This window comes from Opisthorchis viverrini, assembly GCF_000715545.1.
Source record: "Opisthorchis viverrini unplaced genomic scaffold opera_v5_49, whole genome shotgun sequence".
Taxonomy (NCBI): Eukaryota; Metazoa; Platyhelminthes; class Trematoda; order Opisthorchiida; family Opisthorchiidae; genus Opisthorchis; species Opisthorchis viverrini.
This window is the reverse complement of record NW_008751705.1, coordinates 2,074,301-2,098,326: the sequence shown is the minus strand read 5'-3', so window position 1 is coordinate 2,098,326 and position 24,026 is coordinate 2,074,301. Positions and strand designations below refer to the sequence as shown.

The window sequence follows — 24,026 nt, the reverse complement described above, 5'->3', positions numbered from 1 at the left end:
TCAGGCTGCTTGGTGGTTGATTCGAATCAACAACTCGGGTGCCCTGTTCTTCTCATCAGTGCTCATTTTCCCTCGAACCCTTTTCAGACTGTAAGTCTCCTCTCTTAGAATGGGAGCCGGGCCTGTACTCAAACTTTGAGTGCAGTCGCACTAAGAGAGAGTAGTAGTAGGAACATTTACGTTTTCTAGACTGCACAGTCCAAAGCAGTTGTTCGAACGCTACATGTAGTTTCTGCCGCTAGCATGCACTTACCGCGAGCCGTAAGGTGTAGCGATGACGTCCAAAATTGCCCGGACAGTGATTGATGAATGCAGCCATAAGTCTCCGTAGACCATTTTTGGTTCAGTCTATAGCCGCGTTAATTTTTCGGGATGTGCGCACTTCCACAATACTGGAAGCTGTGGAGCGCTTTACGTATCTTGGAGGTTGTATTAGTTCTGATTTTAGTGTGACAGATGAGGTGAATGCACGAATCTGCAAGGCTCGGGCCGCGTTTGCTAACTTGAGACACCTATGGCGTCAGAATGGTTTATCCCTGAATCTGAAGGGACGTGTGTATCAAGCTACAGTACGGGCTGTTTTGTTGTATGGCTGTGAGACTTGGCCTATTCGAGCAGCGGACCTGAGACGTCTTCAGGTGTTCGACAATCGTTGTCTCAGAACCATAGCTCGTGTGGGTTGGTGTCAGCGAATCCGTAACGAGGCAGTTAGAAAGCGTGTTTTCGGTTGTGTAATGGGTACTTCTATTGGAGAATGTGTCCAGCACCAGAAGCTGCATTAGTTGGGACATGTGTTGCGTATGCCGAACCATCGTTTGCCGAAGAGCGTGCTGTTTTCTATGCCCAATTCAGAGTGGCGTAAACAGAGAGGTGACCAACCCTTGACTTGGCGGAGGAGTATGAAGGAGATCACGAAACGCTTGGGTGCTGTCGGTGCTACTCGCCTTCCAGGATGGGACCGCATGATCCTCACTGTGCCTGGTTGGAGACACTACAAGATATGGCTGCCAACCGATGTCATTGGCGTTCTTGTTGTCAGTTTCTATCCAGATTGTCTGAGTGAATGTCTGGAGGTGTAGGCACCGGGGAATGATTATGGTAAGCTGGCACTAAGTCCTTTACCCATCCACCTTTACTCTTTTCTTTACAATAAGGCTCTCAAATAAGTCATGGTTGTACGGCAGTGATGCATCGGTGTTAAACACTGATGTCATGCTGTCGATGATGATGATGATGACAGTGAACAACGCGATTTCTCCTTGATCTCTGGAATTTTACCGTGAAATGTACTCACACATACCAGTCGCCAAAGCAGTTAGTGGCTGTGTTTACAAGAGTGGTAATTCGTTGGGTTAAAATGAAATTAATGCGGCGACTTTCACCAAGACTGCCGTTGGACCAGGATTTCCCTCGTGAGCGTCACATATTTATTCATTTATGTTATGGCAGTTAAACATCAGTATGGATTACTGGTGTATTGCTGTCAATGATGTTGACGATAGTGATGTTATCTCTTAGTAGCCGTGGTTTCGTAAATATGTGGGGGTATATTCTTCACTCTGAGTGTTTCGTCGATGTAACCATTTGCTCTGGATTTTGAGAGCATATCTGACACGCACTAGCGCATTTGACGGAGGCTTCTTGCGCTTTCCAGCACGTAAATACATTGACACTTAGTGTTATATTAAAGTACCGCATTTTTCAATGACTTCGGCGTTGGAGTTTTGCGCATCACGCAGAGGGAACTCCTTAATTACTAAGAATAGTGGGCAGTAATCCGACCTTCTTTTCCCGGCTCACAAGTGTGAGGAGCCAGGTCCAGTTGGTACCTATCACGATTTGCTGAAACCGCTTATACTGTTATGCATTGTCCACCTTAAATAATTACTCACTGTCCCCACATAAGACATAGTTCCCATAGACCGAAAGATAGGATCTATATTGGCAATTCATGAAAAGGGTAGTGAAGAGAACCTATCCGCCTACCGATCTGTTTGCCTCACATCAAGGGTTCCAAAACAGTTCCTAAGAATGGTAGTAGGCAAAGTTTCCGACACCTAACTGAGAATCAGTTGGTCTGTACCACCCAGGGCAGGTTCGTAGAACTGCATTCCTGGGCGATTTTAACGGATGAAATAACAAACAGGGGTGACAGTGGCAAAAACGTTGGATTCTGTTAACTTCATTTAGTAAGCCCTCGACACAGTGAATCAGTGGTTGCACCTGATTTTCATGAGATATTTCACTCACTGGGTAGTTGCTTAAATTATTTTCCAGTGGAACGCAGGTTTGTCATGATAGCAGAGGTGGCTTATTCAACAGCTGAACTGTTGACTAACGGGGTCCTATAGGGCTCGGTACTTTCAGTTCTGTTCTCCAGAACAAGACTTTCAAATAAGTTACGTTTTTACAGCAGTGAAGCATCCGTGTGAGGCATTAATGTTATGCTGTCGATGATGATTGATTGAAAAGTACTTGTCAACCAACGGAAACAGGATCTGCGTTATCTCCTACAACGGACAACAGACAGAAGCTACCACACAATGTGACGAATTGTCAAGTCTAGAGTAAGGACGGGGTGGCGCTCTTGGTATCATTCATCCATATCAGTGATCAATATTTCAACACCGAGAAAAGTTAGTTAGGTACGATATTTGACGACATATTTTGCCCCTGACTTCAAGTCCAGTGAACAATATGCAGGGACTGCCAAAAAGTTTCCTGGGCTGGGTGTTCGGTTGTAAAATTAAGACCCTTCTACTACTTTATGGGGCATTTTTTCGTCCAAAATTGATATGCGGTTCAGATATGGGTTTCATATTTTAAGAGGAATTTCCTTGCTAGGGTCCACGACGTTCCGTGAAGTTTCTTCTAAATCTGGAAGCCAAAAGCGACGAATCCAGGACTAGTGAACTCAACTTATTTTGGTGCAACACAGAACTCTTCCAGGCATTATTGTTAAGGTATTCAGGGTGATGGAGGGCTTATCCGACACGGGGGCGAAACTCCAGTCGAATGATATTTGGACACAAGACTAAATAACGACTTATCTAAAGTGGGAACTAGGAGAACTCACTTGTTATTGAGGCACAGTCATTTCGCCGACTAGTCACCGGAACAAGCATCCCGAGGGGATGATACATATCAGTAATGTTGCCACCTTTCATCAAAAATGTAAGGCATGAAAGTGTGCAGGGTCCCCCAAATCAGTGTGGGTGATCCGTTTGTTGAGCCATGATGAGCAAATCAAGTAGCTCAGAAGAAGGATGCTTTCACAACATGAGTGAAACCTCAATATGAGAAGTCGTCATTCGAGGAGCCAGTCAAAACGTGATGTCAATTCCGTGGTTTAAGGATGATTGGCGCTATATCCTGTCTGAGGGTGAGTTTATCACACCGCTCGTTAGCCGTTCTTGGTCGAATGACTCAGCACTGCTGATGACTCTCAACGAAGGGGAAAACCGTACAGTACTTCTTGGTTTTTCAAGACAGACTAACTTTACTCATAAGATGAAATCTCCGTCGAAAATTCCAAGATTTTCTCACACTGCCAACAACTTCCCGAACAACTTGTTCCGAGATTATTTTTTGCTTTATGGGTGTTTCGTGTTTCTTGACTTGTAATTGGGCCTTAGAATAAGTTATGTGAGATTACGTTATCTCTGATAATCAATTCAAAGCATTATTCGGCCTCGATGCTGTTTAGGAGTTCCTGAACCAGACGAACAGGTAAGAGGACAAAAGCAGTCGTACTTCCCAGTGGACAAAATTTGCTGGCAAATAAGCGTGTGAAAGCGGTCGTCCAAACTCGTCTGCACCACAATCCAAAGATAACCTGTAAGCTCAGGTCGGTAGCGTTTGCTTACTCTACCCTGTTGCTGTGTTTGGCAACCCTTAGAGAGGTGAATTTTCAAGGATGCAACATTTTACAGTAAGATTTGCGCATGTCTCTGAGGGCCGCTTATTCGAAATAGTGCAGAAAACACTTCTTGGGATTACGACTTGGCTCGTGCCAATTGGCGTCAACAATGTTGGTCACCGTAGATCAATTGTCAGTGGGCCCATTCAGATGCGACAGTTCTTGGCATCCTAATCGCTATCCTGGGTAGCTCCGGTAGTCACTCCCGGAAGATAGGCTTTCTTCCGGTTAAACGAGGTGATGCAGTGTTATGGACTAAGAAGAATAGGTCCACCGCTGTCCCTGTTATTGACCAAAAGTCCTTCAGAATTTTAGTTTCCCTGAGAACACTGCGGAAGGATCCTACCAGGTTATCGTGTTCAACAGAAATATGTGAGGGTCACGCCTCCGAGCCCATGGCATTCATGGAATCAAGAAATCGAGTAGTACCTCGGTTACCGCACCACCACTTCAGGAGATGTGTCGAAGTAAAACACTTTACAATTCCAATTATTCCTGTTCATTCCACTCGATTTACCATCAAACAAACCTAGATTTTCTCTTTTTCCTGACCTATAGAATGCCGCCAAAGCGTAAGGTCACGTCTGCAGTCAAGACTTCCGTGAAGCAAGCCAAAACTGACGATGATACTGATGAAAAGCTCACTCTGAAGAAAAAGCTCTCTGGTATTCATACTCACTCTTTTCATTAGTATTTATAAGCTTTGAAAAAAGTTGAGGATAAGAAGACCCACAAGGTCGATAAGAACTTTTGTGTGGCTGGAGTAAGTTCTAACTCTAACACAATGGTGCCCTGTTCTTCAGAATATTACTTGCAGGGTTCATGAGGATTATGATTGCACACTGAACCAAACAGATGTCAAGAATAACAATAATAAATTTTACATTATCCAGCTAATCGTTTTGGAAAGCAATCCAATCAGGTACGTCGTTTGGACGCGATGGGGTCGTGTGGTAAGTCCTCACAATTTTCGGCTCTTTCCTCGGGTATCATCGGTTTCAGGGTGAAACTGGACAGTCGGCAACGCTTGGTCCGTTCGATCAACTCGGACAGGCCATAACGTCGTTCGAGAAAAAATTTACGGACAAAACTGCCAACAAATGGGACGAGCGAATGAATTTTAAATTCCGTCCGGGAAAGTACTCCATTGTTGATGTGGTTGACGCTTCAGAACCAGACGATGTCCCCGTCATCCAACAGACCTCTGTGAATGATGAATTAAGTGGTGCTCATTATGTGAACCACACTTGTTTTTTCAGGATTGCCTTCCGTCCTTATTAGATGAAGCCACGCAAGGATTTGTTCGGCGGATATTCAGCGCCGAAACTTTTGAACATGCCATGCGTGCGCTGAATTTGGGTACGTCATCCACAAGCAGTCACAAGGTGTTGAACACTTGCACTCCGTCGCCACGTTGGCTTGGGTCGTTCTGTTGTCATATCTTTCAATCCTTGGATTAAACTGATAGCTCATCATTTGTATCTAGCAGAACCAGCAAACCTATGTGGCACTCCATCCAAATGGTAGCTAAGCAAGAATCGATGCATGGCTTTTCGACTGGTGTATATTCTGTGTTGTAGAATTTCTCGCTATCATAGTGTCCATACATGGCCTCAAGTTACGCGTTGTGTTCACGAAATCAGTAAGCAGGTGGAACAACATGGTGAACTTTCATTGGAACCACGTGAATACATAATGTTCTTGATCGTTCTGAGGAAACCATGCCGTGGGAAATAGGTCGTTGAAGAATAATCGGCTTTCCAATATCTCTATTTCAGTTGCAGGTCCATCAGTAGTCATCTAAGGATTCTTTCTACCTAATTTGGTAGTTATACAAATATTGTGTGATTGGGTACTCAGCCCAGTGTAGTTTACAATAAGCTTGACCATTTGACGGTCGTAGTATAATAACCAGCTGTTTTTGTTGATGATACCCCTGGATCTGTCGATAGAGTCTTCGCGATTTCTTTGTCAACCGGCTCCGTATTGCGATTGATCCTTCAGATCCGGTTCGCTACATATATAGCAGTCTATCTAGCACCGTCTGTAATGTAATCGGCTTTTCTCACGGCACCAGCAAAGCCAAATTAGGCTGGGTGACCGACTTTTTACCATCCATAACTTATGTTTTGAGTGCACGATCAGTTAATCCATCTTATGGGCCATTGTGGACTGTGTGAACTGAGAGTTTTAAACATTCACTCTGAATTTCAGATCCACACTTGTCACTTGAAATTCTGCGGTTTCGTTGCTTATGTACCATCGTATGCCAGTGAGTTATGCTAAAAGGTATCCGGGTAACATCCACGGAGTATCTCCTTCCGTTTGAGGCAACCGATATCAGTCAAAAACAGTCTTCCGGTCCTCTTAGTTTGGAGTTGGGACATGCATGGTGACTGTCACCTGAAGATTAAGCTCCTGACCAAAAGACGGGTAATTTGTCCGTAAATCACTATCCGCACACCCGTTTCTTGGCCCCAAACGGAAGTCCAGCAGACCCTTCTTGAACGAAACTACGACGAACGGGTATATGTGACCCCTCCATGCGAGCAGTCTTACTTCGGGACGATCCCGTTTGGGTTACTGCTATATGGAGATTGCGAATAGTGAACCTTGAGCAAACCTGATCTATATAAATGACGTCGCTTGGTTTATCTTAAGATTAGCACTCTACCTAGTCGACTTTAAAGAGAACTTGTAGATCAATTCCCTTATCTTGTCATGTTCTGTGCGCTTTTGCTGACCTACTGGACCCATTTCAATCCCCTCAAACTTCGGGACAAGGAAATTTTGTTTAAGATCAGGTCTACTTTGCAAGTCAAACGTAAACGTTTCATTATGTTCTCATACATTTTGCCTGGAACATAATTCCACCACACTCATTCAAACCTCACTGTGACGATGTTATATCGAGTGACAGAAATAGATCGATTTGGATCTTCCTGGCGGGCTAATTTATCTCTCACATAACTCACGAAAGTAGGACCGGGACTCCAGCTTTCGAGCTTTCAGTCTTCGCACTTTACCGTTTTGCAATGGCGGTTTTACTAAATGAAAGCCCGAGATGACTCAGTGGTTGAGGCGCCAACTCACTGACCGGAAGATCCGTGGTTCCAACCCGGTCTCTGTCTCTCGATTACCCCTATCTAGATTTGGGTTACATGGCAGTATTTCGGCCCTCATGCTTTTTTCGGGTGTCATGGCAGTTAGATACCAAAGTGGTCCATTTTACTGACTGAAAGCCGCAGTTGGAAATTCTGGAATGGAGACTAACCATGTTCTTGACCGGCGTCATTTCCGGGAACCTGCTCGGTTTTGAGGTTGCCCAAAATGACACCTCATCAGGTTGTGGAAAGTATTCCGTATTGCTCTCTCTTTAAATCAACTTATTCATAGGCCTGTCTGGTTCTAATTGCACCACGTGAATTGTATACGTTCGATATATTGTTCTCTCGATAGCACTAAGGATCTTTAAAGAGAACTTGTAGATCAGTTCCCTTATCTTCTCATGTTCTGTGCGCTTTTGCTGACCTACTGGACCCATTTCAATCCCCTCAAACTTCGGGACAAGGAAATTTTGTTTAAGATCAGGTCTACTTTGCAAGTCAAACGTAAACGTTTCATTATGTTCTCATACATTTTGCCTGGAACATAATTCCACCACACTCATTCAAACCTCACTGTGACGATGTTATATCGAGTGACAGAAATAGATCGATTTGGATCTTCCTGGCGGGCTAATTTATCTCTCACATAACTCACGAAAGTAGGACCGGGACTCCAGCTTTCGAGCTTTCAGTCTTCGCACTTTACCGTTTTGCAATGGCGGTTTTACTAAATGAAAGCTCGAGATGACTCAGTGGTTGAGGCTCCAACTCACTGACCGGAAGATCCGTGGTTCCAACCCGGTCTCTGCCTCTCGATTACCCCTATCTAGATTTGGGTTACATGGCAGTATTTCGGCCCTCATGCTTTTTTCGGGTGTCATGGCAGTTAGATACCAAAGTGGTCCATTTTACTGACTGAAAGCCGCAGTTGGAAATTCTGGAATGGAGACTAACCATGTTCTTGACCGGCGTCATTTCCGGGAACCTGCTCGGTTTTGAGGTTGCCCAAAATGACACCTCATCAGGTTGTGGAAAGTATTCCGTATTGCTCTCTCTTTAAATCAACTTATTCATAGGCCTGTCTGGTTCTAATCGCACCACGTGAATTGTATACGTTCGATATATTGTTCTCTCGATAGCACTAAGGATAATAACATTTCCGAAGCCGCTATATCGGAGACAGAGTTGAGTGAGATGAACGAAAATACTTTCATAGTCAGGTTTTCACCAAGCCTTACGTCCGACGATCTCGAATGATGCTATCTTGTTCCCTAGATTTAAAGAAAATGCCACTCGGGAAGCTCAGTGCAAAACAAATAGCCAATGCTTACGAAATTTTGGATGAATTGGAAGGCGTGATAGAGGGAAAAAAGAAAGGTGATGTTACTTTCTTGTCTTCGCGATTCTATACCATCATGCCGCACGATTTTGGCCGTACGCGTCCTCCACTGATCGATACTAAGGAACAACTGGCGTCCAAGTTTGATATGCTGAACACTTTGTCAGATGTTGCGTTGGCACAGGCCATGCAGAAGGAGGGAGTTAAGGGAAACCAAGTAAGTTGACTGCTTTGTTTTGATTATGCACCCTCACTTATGCAACAGTCTGGTGCGGGTGAACCGTTGCGTGCAGCATTGATCGTGTGCACTTAAATCGGTACAGTGCTCTGTCTTCAATGGGGCAACTTCGGACGATGCTGAAACGCATCCTCGACGAAGTGTTCCTTTGTTACAGTGGTGACCAATAAGTACCTACTCACCAGAATAATAGCATTTCTTGTGTATCCAGGTTTATTAGGCAGTTCTTGAGAGTGTGTGATGGAATGTTGTGGTTTATCTGAACTGGATGTATTGCCGTAGCTGAAATAGACCTGCACAAATTATTAAAGCTGTGTAATCAGATTTAATTGCCGTAATACTTAACTTCTGTGTGTCCTGCCTGGACTTCCGCAGTAATATGGTGTTTGGTTTAAATAGCTGACTCGTTTTCGAGGCTCAGAGTCCATCAATTTGATCCGGCAACATGCGCTGAACTGGATAACTAAAAGAACGGACGGGTACAGAATAGAGAATAAACTGGAAAGTGGCCCCTTCCAGATGGCCTACCGGTTTGTGGAAAAGTACCACTTTGTGTGAAGGTCGTAGAGTTGAAGCTGTGATGTAAGCTCCTGAGATGTTAGATATAACTTTATGTACGAAAACATGAGAGACCATTGTCAGCTAGTTCATTTCCCAAAACATTGGGTGTACTTCATTATCTCACTTTGTGGGTACGCTCATACTTAACCCAAAACTTGGCTTAATTGTTTTACTGGTAATTGGTGCAATAGGCCACTCTGTTTAATATGAGAAGTTGCATCTGTTCGCGGCCTTTTCATTCAGTGTGGTTATGATCGTTCTTTATGTGCTATGCGTGGAAGTGCTTCAGGGAAGCGATCGTTCAAAGTTTACTCAAGTGTCTGTTGTGAATTTCTTTCAGTCTTACCCAGATTTGCTATTCCTTAACAGTGGTACCCTTTAACCTGTTTGCCCTCGTAGACAATTATGCTTACTCAACCTCGAATATCGCTGTATATCTCCTATGGATTTTCGTGTACGTCCCTGCCCGTTAGATGAAATGCGGTCACTCGAGGCCCATTTCGGGGTCCGAGTGATTCTGAGGCAAACAGTGATTTTTGTCAGATTCAAATTCAGCGACTGAAGAACCAAACTTGTCCGTATGTGCGTCATATTGCCAAATAGTTGTCGGGCTTGTTGTTGCCAGTGACTAGCGATGATTTTAACAGCCCCATCAGACAGGCATATTTGGTTTGCAAGGTTGGAGAGCCGATTGTTTTCACTCTGTTGGTTAGAACGTGAAGTTGTCGGTGCTCAGTGCAATCTTTCGGTCACCCTCTAAGAGCGTTATTTGTATATTGTGACGAATGGCTCATGCGTGCCTGCAGATTTAAGGTTGGTGTAGCCACCTCGCGGTTGCTCTTCCTACTTCGTGTGTTTAGGTGTTAACCTCTGAATACTTTGGTTGCACTGGATAAGTCTCAACTGACTTAAGTCGGTGATCGGTATCTCCCTGGTGGCTTTCGCTCGCACCGGTCGTGTGTCTCGTTTTTTATGACTCTGAGACAGGATCGTAGGTACTCCGCTGTTCTCTGGGACACGACTAACTCTCTGATCCGCATAGTTTCTAGAATTAACAAACTCTGAGACAAACTAGCACTGGAAAACCGTGGACGGTCTCACGGTGCAACGTTCATCTTTTTTTAGAAAAGCAGCCTGGCAAACCATTCATATGGTTTGTGTTGGAGGTACCAAGCTCTGTCATCCTGAAGAAGGGGATATATCCTGTAGATTCCCAACACCACACTTTCTAAAGCAGTATCTCTGTGCTCCTTAAACCACTAGAAGCCGACATACCCAGTAGAGTATACAACTACTTCGGAAAACCCATGTCTTAGTCATTTATAAGACGTAGAAGATATTTAAATGAACCCTTCACATACTCCGGATTAGTTTTTCAAGGCTTGCGTTGATGAGCATCTTGTGTGCCGGAATACTGGTTCTTATTTCTGTCTCCCTCCTCTTGAGTTTGAGTGGAGCCTTCGAGACCGTATTACTAGAGATTATGCGGGAAGACAGTAGGTTTGTCGGCTTGGTACGCATCATAATAATACGCACCACCAACCGCGACGACAGTAACCGAACTCCTTTATTCACTCGCGTGTTTGGTAAAAAAAATACTTCCTTCAAAACACAACATCTGGGTAGTAGCTTGGACGAGAGCTCACTGACGCGCACTGCAGTTCCGTTCAATTTTTCACAATCCACTCAGTACCTTCCTGGAAGTTCCCTTGAGCAGGCTGTACATCGTTGATGTTCTAAAGCCTGACACAGCTTGTTTTTGTAGCCGTTTCTCGATCATAATACTCCGGAATGCGTTGCAACCTATTAATTCGCGTTATCATCGTAGGTGTCAACACATTGTTGTTGAATAAAACCAAACCTCTCTGAAACGATTACCAACCAATCGGTCCCAAACATATTCAAACATCTAGGTGTTGCTCTTCAACAGTCTTCTGCGGAAACCGTTATTCTGGTTACTCCACGCAAACGGGAGTTGGGTGCGAGACTCGAGTTTCCCTCTTTCAGTGCATCTCCTTGGTCATCCGGGCCTTGGACTTCGGAGATGTGACTTGAAGGCTTAGTGTGTTATGATTATTTCATCAGTGCTCACTATGAATCGTCACATTTCAAAAGCCGAGAATGTTCGTGCTTGGGAGATGCGACTGGTCTCGATCAACGACCCAGATGTTTTGTCAACAGATGAAAAACAATGGGTCAACGAACTGCATCTCTGTGTTGAGCTGTTTTTCCATAAGTCCAAATACGTCGCAAATCACGCACGCACATGTCATGCGGTAGATCCAACCGCCACAATTCTGTCCGCTTATGAATACTTCAGCCCTAGGATGGAAGCGCCTATTGGACTTTAGTTTGAGGTCATTAGGGTTGGCCTGGAATACTATCTACTCATGAAGAAAGCTCTTGAATCATGCGGTTGGACATACGGATCACTTCCTTTACATACACGTGTTCCAGATAACTTAGTGCTTACAGCGCGACACTCCTGGCCAGGAGACCGTGATTGGTTGAGCCCCAACTCCGGCTTTTCGAATAGTGTCTAGGCTTTGGCAAGCTGTCACTATTTCTTCCATCATGTATGGCTGTATGGCATCCGTCCTGTGGAAGGATGACACAGTCTAATGAAGTGACTTAGCTTGTTACTCTCCAACCCTGCCTATCCTGGCGTCAAAACGACATCTCAATGGTACCGTGTCCCTCTCCGGTTGTGTTTTGCTCCCTTTTCTCAAAGGGAGGTGTTTGGTGCATTCGTGCCGTTCCAACCCTTAGTGGCTAAAAAGCGACACCACTGGCTAGTTCGATCAAATTCGATGCGAAATCAACACATCTGACGAGTCTTGCTGATAATTTTGTGCGGATTGATGCCCCACTGGTGGGCTGGTTTTTGCTATCCAATGTGAAACACCTTGTTTAGTACATTAGCTCCTGGTTGAACTATTTTGGGAAACGGTGACCGATTTCTGAAGTTTTGTGCTTTTCGCGAATTTTCAGAAAAAGAAACATTGGATAGACGAGAAATACTCCCTTCTGGATTGTGATCTTGACTATTTGAATGCGTCGGATGTGAACAGACGTCTCGTCGAGGAATACTTCACAGAAACTGGACGGGACTGGTTCGAAATTGTGCACGTTTGGCGTGTCAACCGCCAGAGAGAGGTAATACAGCCTCTGTCGTTTTCGATGTCTTTTTTCACTTTTTAAAATGGCGCTTCTACACCCAACCTTGACATTTTCCGTACTCATGGCCGTGTTTTTACCTTTCTTCTAGGGTGACAGATTTCGACCATATCTGAAAACAGGGAATCACAAATTACTGTGGCACGGGACAAACGTGGCGGTCGTTGCGGCTATTTTGAAATCCGGACTTCGTATCATGCCTCATTCCGGAGGTCTGGTCGGGAAGGGAATCTACTTTGCATCTGCGGCTGACAAGTCACAAGATTACGGTGAGTTGTCTTGGTTGGTTTACTTGACCTCACTGGTATGCTCAACATGTACGGCTTTCTCCTTAATTTCGACTGGTCGCTTTCCTCCAATCTCGTCAGTTCGGTACTAGTGGCAGAGAGAGAGCTGGCGCTTGTAGGATGCGAGCTGTTGAAATGGAAGACAAAACAAACCGAATCTGCAGCAAATGCGGTTTGGTTTGTGCTTGTTGGCCATAAGCAGACAAGCTGACCTATTAGAGACTCGTCAACGATTAAAGTTTGCCAGATCAACCCTAGGTCCCTGGGGTCATCAAGTAATTAGACCTGCTTCGGAACTAGAAATGATTTCCGTGACCATCGTCGTGGAGACAAAGTCAAATCGTGGTTTCCTAAGAAACGCCAAGCAGGTTTGATGTTTATCAGTAATGCAAACCTTCAGTTTATTCCTAAATGGACACCACTGGGTTCGATAACCAGGTTGTTTCTATATCCGTCTGCAAAAAAACCGCTTTCCTGTTCCAATTATTCCGGAGCGTTAACCCTACACTGGTGCTAGGAGTGGCCCGTGACTAGCGCTGTGTAAATCGAACCGACTGTTGGGTAACTTTTGCAACTGCCATGCCAGCCGAAGGAAGCACGAGGGCTGAGATACTGCCAGGTTGCCCAAGCCTAGACAGGGGAAGTCGAGAGGCGGAGGTCGGATTCGAACCACGGACCTTCCGGTCAGTAAAATCGCGCTCTAACCAATTGGGCCAGCTCTCCCCCAGAGTACCCTTCACATAGACTGAGTCTCGACTGTCTAGTTGTCTGCACCGGGTTTGGCGATTTCACTTCACTGGTCAGGAAGCTGATGAGCACATTAGCCCTGGATGCTGTACCATCTCAAGCTCTTGGTTTCAGTTATTGGACTGCCTCGTCGTTTTCTGTGCATGCTTCGTTTAGTGTTTTTTTATATATATGATTTTATTTTGCCACGCATTAATTGCATTGAATTTTATCCATTTCATGTGTAAATCTGCTAATGTTCACCTGCTACACTCTGAACATTTCGGAATGTTCAGCCGGTAGCTGTTCTATATAGGTGATTTTCTGTGAGCACACTCTTTATTGACCAGGAGCCGTATACCATTTTTCGGCCACGTTTCTTCCCTGTTTTCCTTCGTTTATCTCGCATGTGTTTTACTGCATTGCGTTGAATTTCTCACCGAATGGCATCGCATTGTATGTGTATTCCGTGCATATACCTGCAAGTGACCCCCTAACCCTGGACGTTCGAGGGTGCAGACCTTAATCTGTGATTATTGTTTACTCTTCAGGTTGAGTAAAGGCTAACACACTGGCTAGTTATGTGCGCATCTTGGTTGGATGTTATGTGTGGCCCTGACTACCAGGCCCCCTTTCACTGTGCGTTTCAAATATTCAGTTATCCCTATTGGCTTGCAGTTTTGTCCCATCACTTGGGTGTGCCAATGACTTTAGAGCTTTCTGATATATCCACCCTCTGGTCTTATTCCATCGAGTTTACGCCAATTACACATGCGACTCAACACATCTCGCATGTGATGTTTGTGTCTTTGGGATCTGTTAGCCTAGTGACAATCAGATCCGAAACGGATGATGATGTGTGCTTGTGTATGTGCACACTTTTGGTCAAGCTCATGTAAGAATGGGGGTGTTGTTGCTCCGTCCAGTCCAAGAGACCTGGCGTCCAACTACTCTCCTCACCACAACAATCACATCAAATCATATCACCACGTGTGCCCCTATTGAATGGCTTTCTTCCACACACATCATATCTATTCTCTGTTCGAGATCCTAAAGTCATAAAGAGAGTTCGGATCTCAATTTTACGTGTACTTAGGCTGAATACAAAATAATCCACGACACTATTGAAGACGGAAAATACTTTATTATGACTGTCGCGAAGAAAGGCAGCTATGGAATGAGGGTTTGTTTTCGTTCGACCGGCGGTTTCTCACACTACTCGTTCTGGAATAGTCGTCCAGCTGTGGCATAGCTACCGTGCGGCCCAAAAGAAGCTCGAAGTTTGAGGTACTGCCAAGTTACTCAAGCCTTGACAGAAGCAATAGAGAAGTCAGAGTTCGGTCCGAACCACCGGCTTTCCGATGAGCAGCTTTACACCTTTACCGTTGAGCTATTTCTAGCTGAGTGTTGAACTTTAGATGAATTAACAAGCAGTATTCGAGACACTGAAGTATCTATGGAATCAGGGATAAACTCAATAAAACACGGTTAAACCTTCATATTCCGCTTGCAACCTGATTGTTGGCTACATTGCGGACCTTTTCAGTTTTGTTCAGGAAGGCTTATTGCGGCCCCTTCCTGAGCACATGACTCAACCCACGGACCGATTTTGACCGATGACGCCTTCCTTCTGTGCTTGCAGAAGAAGCGACGCCTTGCCTCCAATTTTCTCACATACCGCTCTCACCAAACAACTAAAATATATAGTAATTAGTGACTTTCAGACGCCCGATCCATGAATTTCCTCAGTCCAGTCATCTTCCACAGCCGTACCGACAGAATAGATATGTTCCAGACTCAGCCTTTAAGCCGAATGTTGGTGTTTCGAAGCCACTTCACGTGGTGAAGGTTTCGGAACACTTCCCGGCTTTTATGACTCGACCAGCCACAATGCTTCCCCATCCATTGCAAGTGATGACTATAGTGGATAGCATGGCTGCGGATTTTGACCAACCCTGGACGAGTATTCTGCATCTCGATGGTGGGACTCTAAATGGGGTCAGTTGGTAAGCAGTTGAATGTAAATTACTCTACCTATATAGGTTGTTTCTTCCCATCAGTATAACCAAGGCTTGAGATCTTACTTCCAGTTGGAAGACATAAGACAAGACTGCCTCTACTGCGGCTTCCGTAAAAAAATGAACAGAAACGTGTCACGGGACACCTCCATTGGACCGCATTAGTGATAGGAAAGGGTTGATTTCTTCTTGGAGAAGGATCTTACTCTACCCGATTTTGTTCTGAGTGTGTTTACGAGTTTCTGGCCAAGGCCTTGTCTGCTGTGAAAGTCATCCTACCCGTCGTTTGCTTGTGCGTTACAGAAAGTTGCTGAATGGAATCAGTTACTGACATCTTCGACACAAGTACAATGATGTTGATCCCATTTTGGTTTGAAACACCTTTGTATATTGGTACAGAGATGGGCCTTAACGATCTAATCGTCTACAGTGTCTAATGAAATTCCCTTTCCCGTTCTCCGGTGTCCGAAACTGTAGCAACTGGTATCAACGTACCTCTGATGCGTGGGTTACAGCTGGTAGACTGAACTGAACGGTATAGTGTAAAGTGGTTGTAATACTTGTTTAGCCATAGCACGCTGCCTAGCTGCCGTGACACCCAAAGGAAGCACGTGGGCTATACTACACTCAGGTTGCCCAAGCCTAGATAGGAGCAGCCAAGACGCTGCGGTTGGACCTGAACCATAACTTTCGGTCAGTAAGTTTACACCCTAATCACTGAGTCATCTCGAGCTCAAATGATAGAATGTAGAATCCCCCAGAAAGAGACCAAAAATCCTCTTCCCCCGTAGTTTCCTATGTTACAGGTGATCCCTTGAGATAATATTTGCTTCGGCCAGTTCGCTGTACTTAATTCCAGAGTCTGTTACTGTGTGACCTGTCTTTTCCTCCTTCCCTCGTTCAGGATGGGCCGACAGTGATGGCTATCGCATTATGTTCTTAGCTGAAGTCGCCTTGGGCAAGGAACATCCTATATTTCATTCGGACAGCTCTATTCGGAAAGCACCTGATGGATTCGACAGTGTTGTTGCTCAGGGAAAATTTGAACCGGGTAAGACTTCAGCTTATATTTGCCTTCACTGTCTTTCTGAATGCAGTATGCTCATTTCGATTCACAAGCTGAGCAGTCATCTCACTCTCCGTGCATAAGCTTCAGCACCACAGCCACTAGGAAGACACCCTAACTGTCTGAACACAAGCGAACGAAATGCATTTATCCCTCGAAGAGTAAGCCGCTACGGAAAAGGGACAAGTCCCGGAGTTTGTCTCTTTTTGGCCTCCTCCTATGACTAATAGTGAATTGAATTGAATTTCTGCGATCTGAAGTTCTGCTTCGCAGAAAACTTCTCTCCAGTTATGTCATGAGCTAATTAGCCTACTGACACGAATTACAGTATTTTTGCCACTCATGTTTTTTCAAGGTACCATTGTCGGAAGCTCGTTTGACAAGCGGTGCTTAGTCATACGAAATACATAAAGCTTCGACGAAAACCCACGAACCATCCCAAGATTCGCCCTCGAAAATAGTTTTTGTGCAATTATCGGCTTCCACTTTGGTCCTGGATAGTTCCACGCTCTTGTCAAAGGTGTATTCATTCACCAAGGAACAGCAGCCTAAGTGGATTTAGACCATATCGTGGCAGACAGGAGCTGCACATGAGACGCACCCTGACGCAACGAACTAGTAACTTCCTTTGGTTCAGTGTCCACTGGAAAATTATCGGTGCCGCGTAAGCAATTCATTCACAGTTGCTGATGCTCGCACTGATGGGCCAGATAAGTAGATTTAAAAAAGGTAGTCCAGTCTCATTGTATCCACACAGTTCCCACACTGAAAGTCATTATCCCGACTTAGTGGCCTGAGTGTCTTAACAATCCGGCGCGGTTACATTGTTTGAAAATTCGTTTTACAAGGTTCAACCTTTCTAGAACAGCTACAGAGGAGAAGCCAGATGGACGACAACAGTCTCCGATACTACGACGGATTGTATTGCGAATTGGTCTGTCGTCTACAATAGGAGTGTGAATGCAGCAAGGTGTTTCCTACACACGACTGGCACTTTTATGGACTTGGCGATGCTGACTTCATCAGAGGAAGGGCGGATTAGAAAAGGTTGTCCTATAACTCTTTGGCCACCCAGTAGCCAACCGGGACCGCTGGCAAATCACCTAATGCGGTAGCGATCGATTGAAAACCATCAGCAACCCGGCCTCCAGTACAATGCGAAGGCGAGCTCAAAGCTTATCGAGTAATGTCAATTTCTCCCTCTCGTTGAATTTTAGGCAACGATTCGGCTAGATCCCCACCCACAGTATGCACGACACCGTCCACGTGTATTTTCTTCCTAACCATAGACTTATGTGGTAGATTTTGGGTGTTTTCAGACCAAACGTGACTGTCCAACTTCATTTGCTGTTGTCGAAATGCCTACGTTTGACGGTAAACACTTTAGTTTACGGATATACACTTTCGTAGTCAGCATCGGTCTATCGGTTAGACTTGTTTATGAGGTTTGTTTACCAATGGTCGGCATGCATGGTGTTACATGAGTGCACAAACCACTTTCGTCGAACGGAGAGCTGAGGTCCGTTAAGACTTCGAACTGTAGGCAGTTGTTGACTGTCAATCTGTTCACCAAGCTTGGCAATTCACCATTCAAGGAGACATCATTAGTTCGCTGTTGGGTAGGCGTGAACGCTATTCTGAATTAGGAAAATGTGTTGCTCTCGCTTAATACGCTTCCTACTTCGTACGTAGAGAAGTCAGCGTAATTTTCTAGATTTCTGGACAGACTGCATAGTTTGCAACTTCAAGATCGCATCCTTTTCAGAGAAACACTTAACTGATGTCATTGACCAGAGCCCATTCACCGCAGTGTGCTTACTTTCCTGTGCAGTGATTCCAGTATTCCCTAGATTAGGGTCAAATCCCCCTTAGAGAACAAACTTTTGGGATATCTAAGGAGGTGGTTTGAGGACTCTCCATGGATGTAAATCCCATAGGAATTTGGTGGGAACTGCTTCCTGTTGTGTGCTGTGCCTCTGGATGCGTCTTTCTTCAGTGGAAGATCGTGGAATACCATAGATGCTTGGTTGCGATCGCTTTCAAGCTTGAGTATGTTTGAGTGGAGCTAGTTAAGCTAGAACGTTTTTTCCTGTTCGTTACAATGAAACACTTCCCTTTCGACCGTGTTGCCAATACTCCTATTACGATCGAGATATCCAGATTTACCGCATACCATTCTGAAATCAGATTCAGATTAGTTGGTTGATTGAATTTGCGGATTAATTCAACGATTAATTCGCTCGACTTTTAACCCCGATCGATGTTTGTGTGTCAGCTTGTGTCAACAGCACCAGTGTGTGTACACGGGTGCGAGGTGTTGTAGTACGTCCCTATGCTCATTTTTCATCCATGCTTCTTGTTTTTGCACGTGTCATTTCGTATTAGCCTAGTTATCTGCCCAACTGGACGCTTGCATCCGTCGCCTTTTCGATCAATCGCGTCACTGTCAGTCCCACACCTGATTAGTCTGCGATCTTTCGTTGAAAGCAACCGTCACGTGGATAAGGGACACATTCACAGGTAGAAGTTTTATCCAGTACGGCAGCGAAGCATTTATGATGTTCTGTCCAGGATGCTGATGATGATTTGCCGGAAAATTCCACGGTCTGGGTTTTTCAAGTTCGGACTTCGGAGATCCTTGTACAGTACCTTAATCAGGTTAACTGTCCCATAACCCAAGCTGTAGTGTACAGGCTTGTTGAACATCGTTCACAAATAAACCTTGACTACGTCGTGCTTACCAGCATTAACAGCCTGAAGAGAGCACCTCCCATTGCTTTAGGGCAAAAGCTTGCACCTAGATAAAATGATTGCCCGTGATTTTCGTTCTTTTCCCACAACCTTTGGTTTCTCATTCCCTTTTCCTACCCATTTTAGACCCGAAATTCGGAAAAGTACTACAACTGGACGGTGTCCCAGTAAACGTTTTGTGTTCCAAACCGGTACAACGTGATATCGACAGCTGGTTTTACTATAGCGAATATCTCATCTACAACGAGTCCCAGTGCCGTTTACGATTTGTCATTCTGTATCGTCCGAAAAAGTAAACGGACCACTAACGGAATGCTACTTTTATGGTTTATTTCTATGAATTTTCCAGCTACATGCGCCTTTGTAGCCAGCCGCATCTTTCTTACGTTACTTTACACAGCTACATTATAATCATAGTGTTTTTATCTTGCTATTTTCCACTAATTGTTTTCATTTTCTGTTTGACGCCTTTTTGGATAATATAACTTTTGTCGTTCTTGCATCCCGTCTATCCGCCCTTCGAACGTTCCGGTCCTTTCGTTACTCATCTGTTTCATCTACTTGGCATTGTTTTCGGAAGATCTCACTCCAACGACGTACTTGCTGGACGCAGTCCTGCATTCTCGTTGTCAGTGTTATCTCTAGCAGTTCTGCTAGCGTCAAAACGTATTCCCGATTCGTGTCCCGTCACTGAGCCGCCTAAATCTCGTCTTGACCCCGTGCTTATCTTACCAAATGACAGGAGTTGGTTACAAAATTCTTTAGGATTTGTAGAATGTCGATCCACATCGCTACCGTTTGAACATATCTCCAGTCCTGGTTAGTGCACAGCAAAGAGTGGAGGTACCGGACTCGAATTTCGTTCTTAACAGTGCGTTTGCTTTGCTACACCGGGCTTTGAACTCGAACATCAGTGCTTGCCGGACGCATGTGAATCAGCACGTCTAAATGTGCGAACATGTCAATTCAGATACAGAGGATAGGGATGGCTTTAGATTGGTATACTACCAGTTGACAACAATGTGAGAACAAATGTGAAGACCAGTGAGCACAAGGCGGAGGATAGACTAAACCCAGAGGCAAAATGGACCAATCTCTCTGCTTTTTACCCACAGCTCCTGTGATTTTAACCTTAAAATATTGATATTTGTCGAAGACACGTTTACGGAAGAAACCATATAAATGTTACCATGACCTCATATTGATTCGTGATTGACCGAAGATAGATGTTCATCAAATAGGGATCACAACCATTCACTTTTGAGTTGAGTGGAGTATTCCGAAAAATGTCTTGAAAACTGCCGGTCTCTCTCTGTATATATCCATAATATATCGCTGATAGTTCTTGAAATACATTTAACAGTATCATATGGCTTTAGAGACTACAGAAGTTACGCGTTTCATCGCTATCTGGCACTTCAGTCCCAGTTCGACCATATCCTGTTTGATCCACATGGTTGAAGAACATTTTAAGGCCAACTTAGTTGGTTGTTTTAGTGAGTCAAAGTGGTCGGTGTTTGTCTTCCGTTGACGGATTTCTTCTTTCCACTGAACTCTTTAAAGAGTTCGTCGTACTTACGTTAAGCTCTAAACCCAAGTAGTAGCTCAGTAATCTAAGTTTTGGTGTGACGGTGTTTTTCTATATGGCCTGCTGTGCATGGAGGAAGCATAAACATACACGTAATCCTCTGTTCACGGTCTACTTACAATACTCCCCTTCGTCGCCGTACTTTTATTTGACTGCCCAACTCATTCCGTTCTTTGAGCAGGGAAAAATCGGATCGCTGAAAACTTGATAGCTTGGATGAACCTGTGTTTCGGTTTGGAAGTCAGACAGCGTGCACTCCGAGATAGTTCACCCTATCCAGCTCGTTTTTAGCCGGCGCACCCTAATTTATCTTAGGTTTGGTGTATTCCAGCGCTTACGGGTAGCATATCAGTGAGCTTTGTATGTAACCTCAAAATCGTGCCCCGCTACTCCCAGGACTCTTGGTGACCCGTACCTATATGGGAGCGTAGATGGAAGAAACAGCTTGCGTGACAATTCTATCATTTTGATATCTACTCGATATGCAGTTGAGTGGCTGCAATCCTTGAAATGGGAACAGCTGTTTGAGCTCAACCATTGGTTCACCACCATCCAAAAATCAAGATCGATACAGTGGAAATTTCTAATCAGGGACAGCTCCTCGAGGACGTCCCCGCTTTTAAAGACACTTCTTGATTCCTCGCGGACTTGTCAACTTTTAGGAGGAATTAAGAACATTACAATGAACGTCACCAATGACTTCAGCAACATCCTTGTAAGGCAGAAAAAGTTGTATCAGTATGCATTTTGTTGCTAAGTAGATGGTTCTTTAACTAAAGAAAACATCTCATTTACTCTATCCATTGAAAAATAAGCTCAGGTGGCTTAAACACTGGCCCGAACATAACCACTGAGAAATTCAGTCTGGGTGTCCATTCTCACACACTGTCAACTCCATCAGGACTGGGGGTTAGTTTGTTGAGCAGTTTGCCTAATTTCATAAGGTTACATGTATTTTGATGAATGCCTTTAAGCTGATTGACTTTTTTGTTGTTCTCGGTAGCCATATCAAGGCTTTTCTCCTTTACCCTTCGTCAGCTACTGGGCCTGGAATAGCTCAGTGACTGGGGATTCAGGATGACTGAACGGAAGCTCCGTCATTAGAACCCAACCCAGGCTCCTCTATTGGTTCTACCTATGCTTGCGTTGTGTATGACAGCGGTGTATCAGAAGGGTGTTGCGGACCGCTATTTATTTGACCATTATATGTTTATTTATTATTCGGCAGGTCACCCAAAAAGTGGCCATATTTTGGGTTCATAAGGTGGTACAACTTGGTGCGGTGACGCGCAGGCGAATAAACAAAACTTTTGTGTTAAAATCTCTCAATTCATTTCAGACCAGACTTGAATGTACAATTTGTGCAGCTGTTTTCTTGCAGTTATTTGCTCACTCTTTGAGTCTCCTTTCGTCTGGATTTGTGATATCGGCGGATCTGTCGTGCTTGGTGTGGTGACAAACGAATTGAATGGGTGGTTCATGTACAGTTTTGTGCCTGAATGGGTATTTGAGCCTCATATAGTCACCCTCTGGAAGCCGCAAATTACCGTGGCTGGAATGCATAAAAGACCATTGTGGAGCTCTACATCGCTTCGCAAGTTGCAACTTGATGTTACCGGGAGATGCAGTTGAATAGCGTCTTGATCTGTTACTTTGCCAAGGACTATACCCCGACATATTGAATATCGCCTCAACCGAAGCATGAAACGAACACTGTACAGCATATTTAAGTGGGCGAGACGTTCGTGAAAATTTCTGCTGAAGCTTCGGCCAGCACCAGCTTAATCCGTCGCAGCAGAAATGAATATATGAAGCACATTTGCGGACTTGGGGTTCAGATGACCTGCGTGAAATAGTTGACTTCGAAGTAATCCTTATTTGAGATTATGAGATGATAACACTAATACTGCCAGATACTGCTGGCAGGACATCATGCGAATTAGTTTAGCTTTTGATAGATTTCAACCGGCTTCGATTTCGCCCATAGGTGGTGGGTTGGTGATGTGATCATCATTATAAAACTTACTTGGAGTCTTCTGTAATGATCTCTTTAGGCAGAACGACAGACTCTCATTCATATGTTATGGGCTTTTTGGAAACGGAAAGCTAACATCATGAAATTTGCCTCTTAGTCAGCAGTGCACAAATTCTCAGGTTCGTTGACTAACATTGCAGGCCTCTTAAGTTCGATCTGGAAACATTCACGTCTACAAGGACCACAAGCACCGAAAGAATATACTTTACTTCGCTCATGAATAAACGTTTTCGTTATTTGTATTTCCAATAGTTAATGTTTGTACTGACGTATCTAAGTGATATTATAGGATTTATTTACATGATGTACTTATATAATCTAATGGTATATTCAACTATTCACAATCTAATATGAAATGGCCAAAAACGGGTTTCATTAATTTATAATAACAATAGATGGTGGGTAAACAAAGAGATAGGAGGCATGACCATTGTCAGCTCAGCCATAATTTTTCTAAAATGAGCTCCCTTAAGTCTAGTAATGTGCAGTCTGATCACCTAGGTGACAGTTAGATCAATTCCTCGTCTTTACCGACCAGCCCAAAGAGTCAATAGCTGAGCCCTGCCCGGTGGCCAGCATTTCGTCCCTTTCCGCTTTTAGGATGAACATACCAAAGAAAGTGAAATTGTGAAATCCACCAATGGTTGTCCGCTGAAAATTTTCGTCCATTTCCTTCTCTTTCTGCGTTTCATCGCTACCGGGATACACGTGTGACCGTATTACTTTTTCAGTTCCCACCATGGTACAGTTTCTCTGCGAGTTCACTCACCAATGCAATCCGTCGCGTGTAATTGTGACAAAATTGGCAATCGACAAGTCCTGATCAGAAGGGCGACAACATTCAGTCTGTCAAAAGTTCCTGCCAGAGTGCCACACTATGACCCGATGAAGCCAAGTTACGCCAAACAATCTGCCGGAATAAGCAGAACTTCACTGGGTGGATATGCTAGCCACCCATTCCGAATTTAGGGCCAACAAATATTTGCTGTTTGGACAGGACTGATCAATGGTAAAAGAAAACGTGAAAATGCGCATGTGGTCTCATCAACTGTACACAACGCAGACAACCAGACGTGCACCTGGCTAAGGAGGGTAGCTCACACAATATTGATAGTCTCATTGTTAGCACCGATTGAAACATGTTTTCTCATCTGGGTGATTGTATTCACTCCACTCCTTTTGAAGGTTGCTCGAGGTGACCGAGACAGCAAGTT

At 44.4% G+C, this 24,026-nt stretch overlaps 2 protein-coding genes across 2 annotated transcripts; one reads left to right on the top strand and one right to left on the bottom strand.

Moving 5' to 3' along the window:
- Window positions 1–23,553, bottom strand: T265_03454 (hypothetical protein; the record flags this gene model as incomplete). The annotated part of the gene is made up of 3 exons (XM_009167938.1): window positions 1–150; window positions 8,786–8,896; window positions 23,344–23,553. 3 exons carry the CDS (start codon window positions 23,551–23,553, stop codon window positions 1–3), a joined length of 471 nt encoding a protein of 156 aa, XP_009166202.1.
- On the top strand, window positions 4,479–19,690 carry T265_03453 (hypothetical protein; the record flags this gene model as incomplete). The annotated part of the gene is made up of 8 exons (XM_009167937.1): window positions 4,479–4,584; window positions 4,621–4,682; window positions 5,179–5,278; window positions 8,302–8,582; window positions 12,156–12,320; window positions 12,433–12,610; window positions 16,277–16,423; window positions 19,316–19,690. The coding sequence occupies 8 exons, from the start codon at window positions 4,479–4,481 to the stop codon at window positions 19,483–19,485; spliced, it is 1,209 nt and encodes a 402-aa protein (XP_009166201.1).
- Window positions 23,554–24,026: the final 473 nt, after the last annotated feature.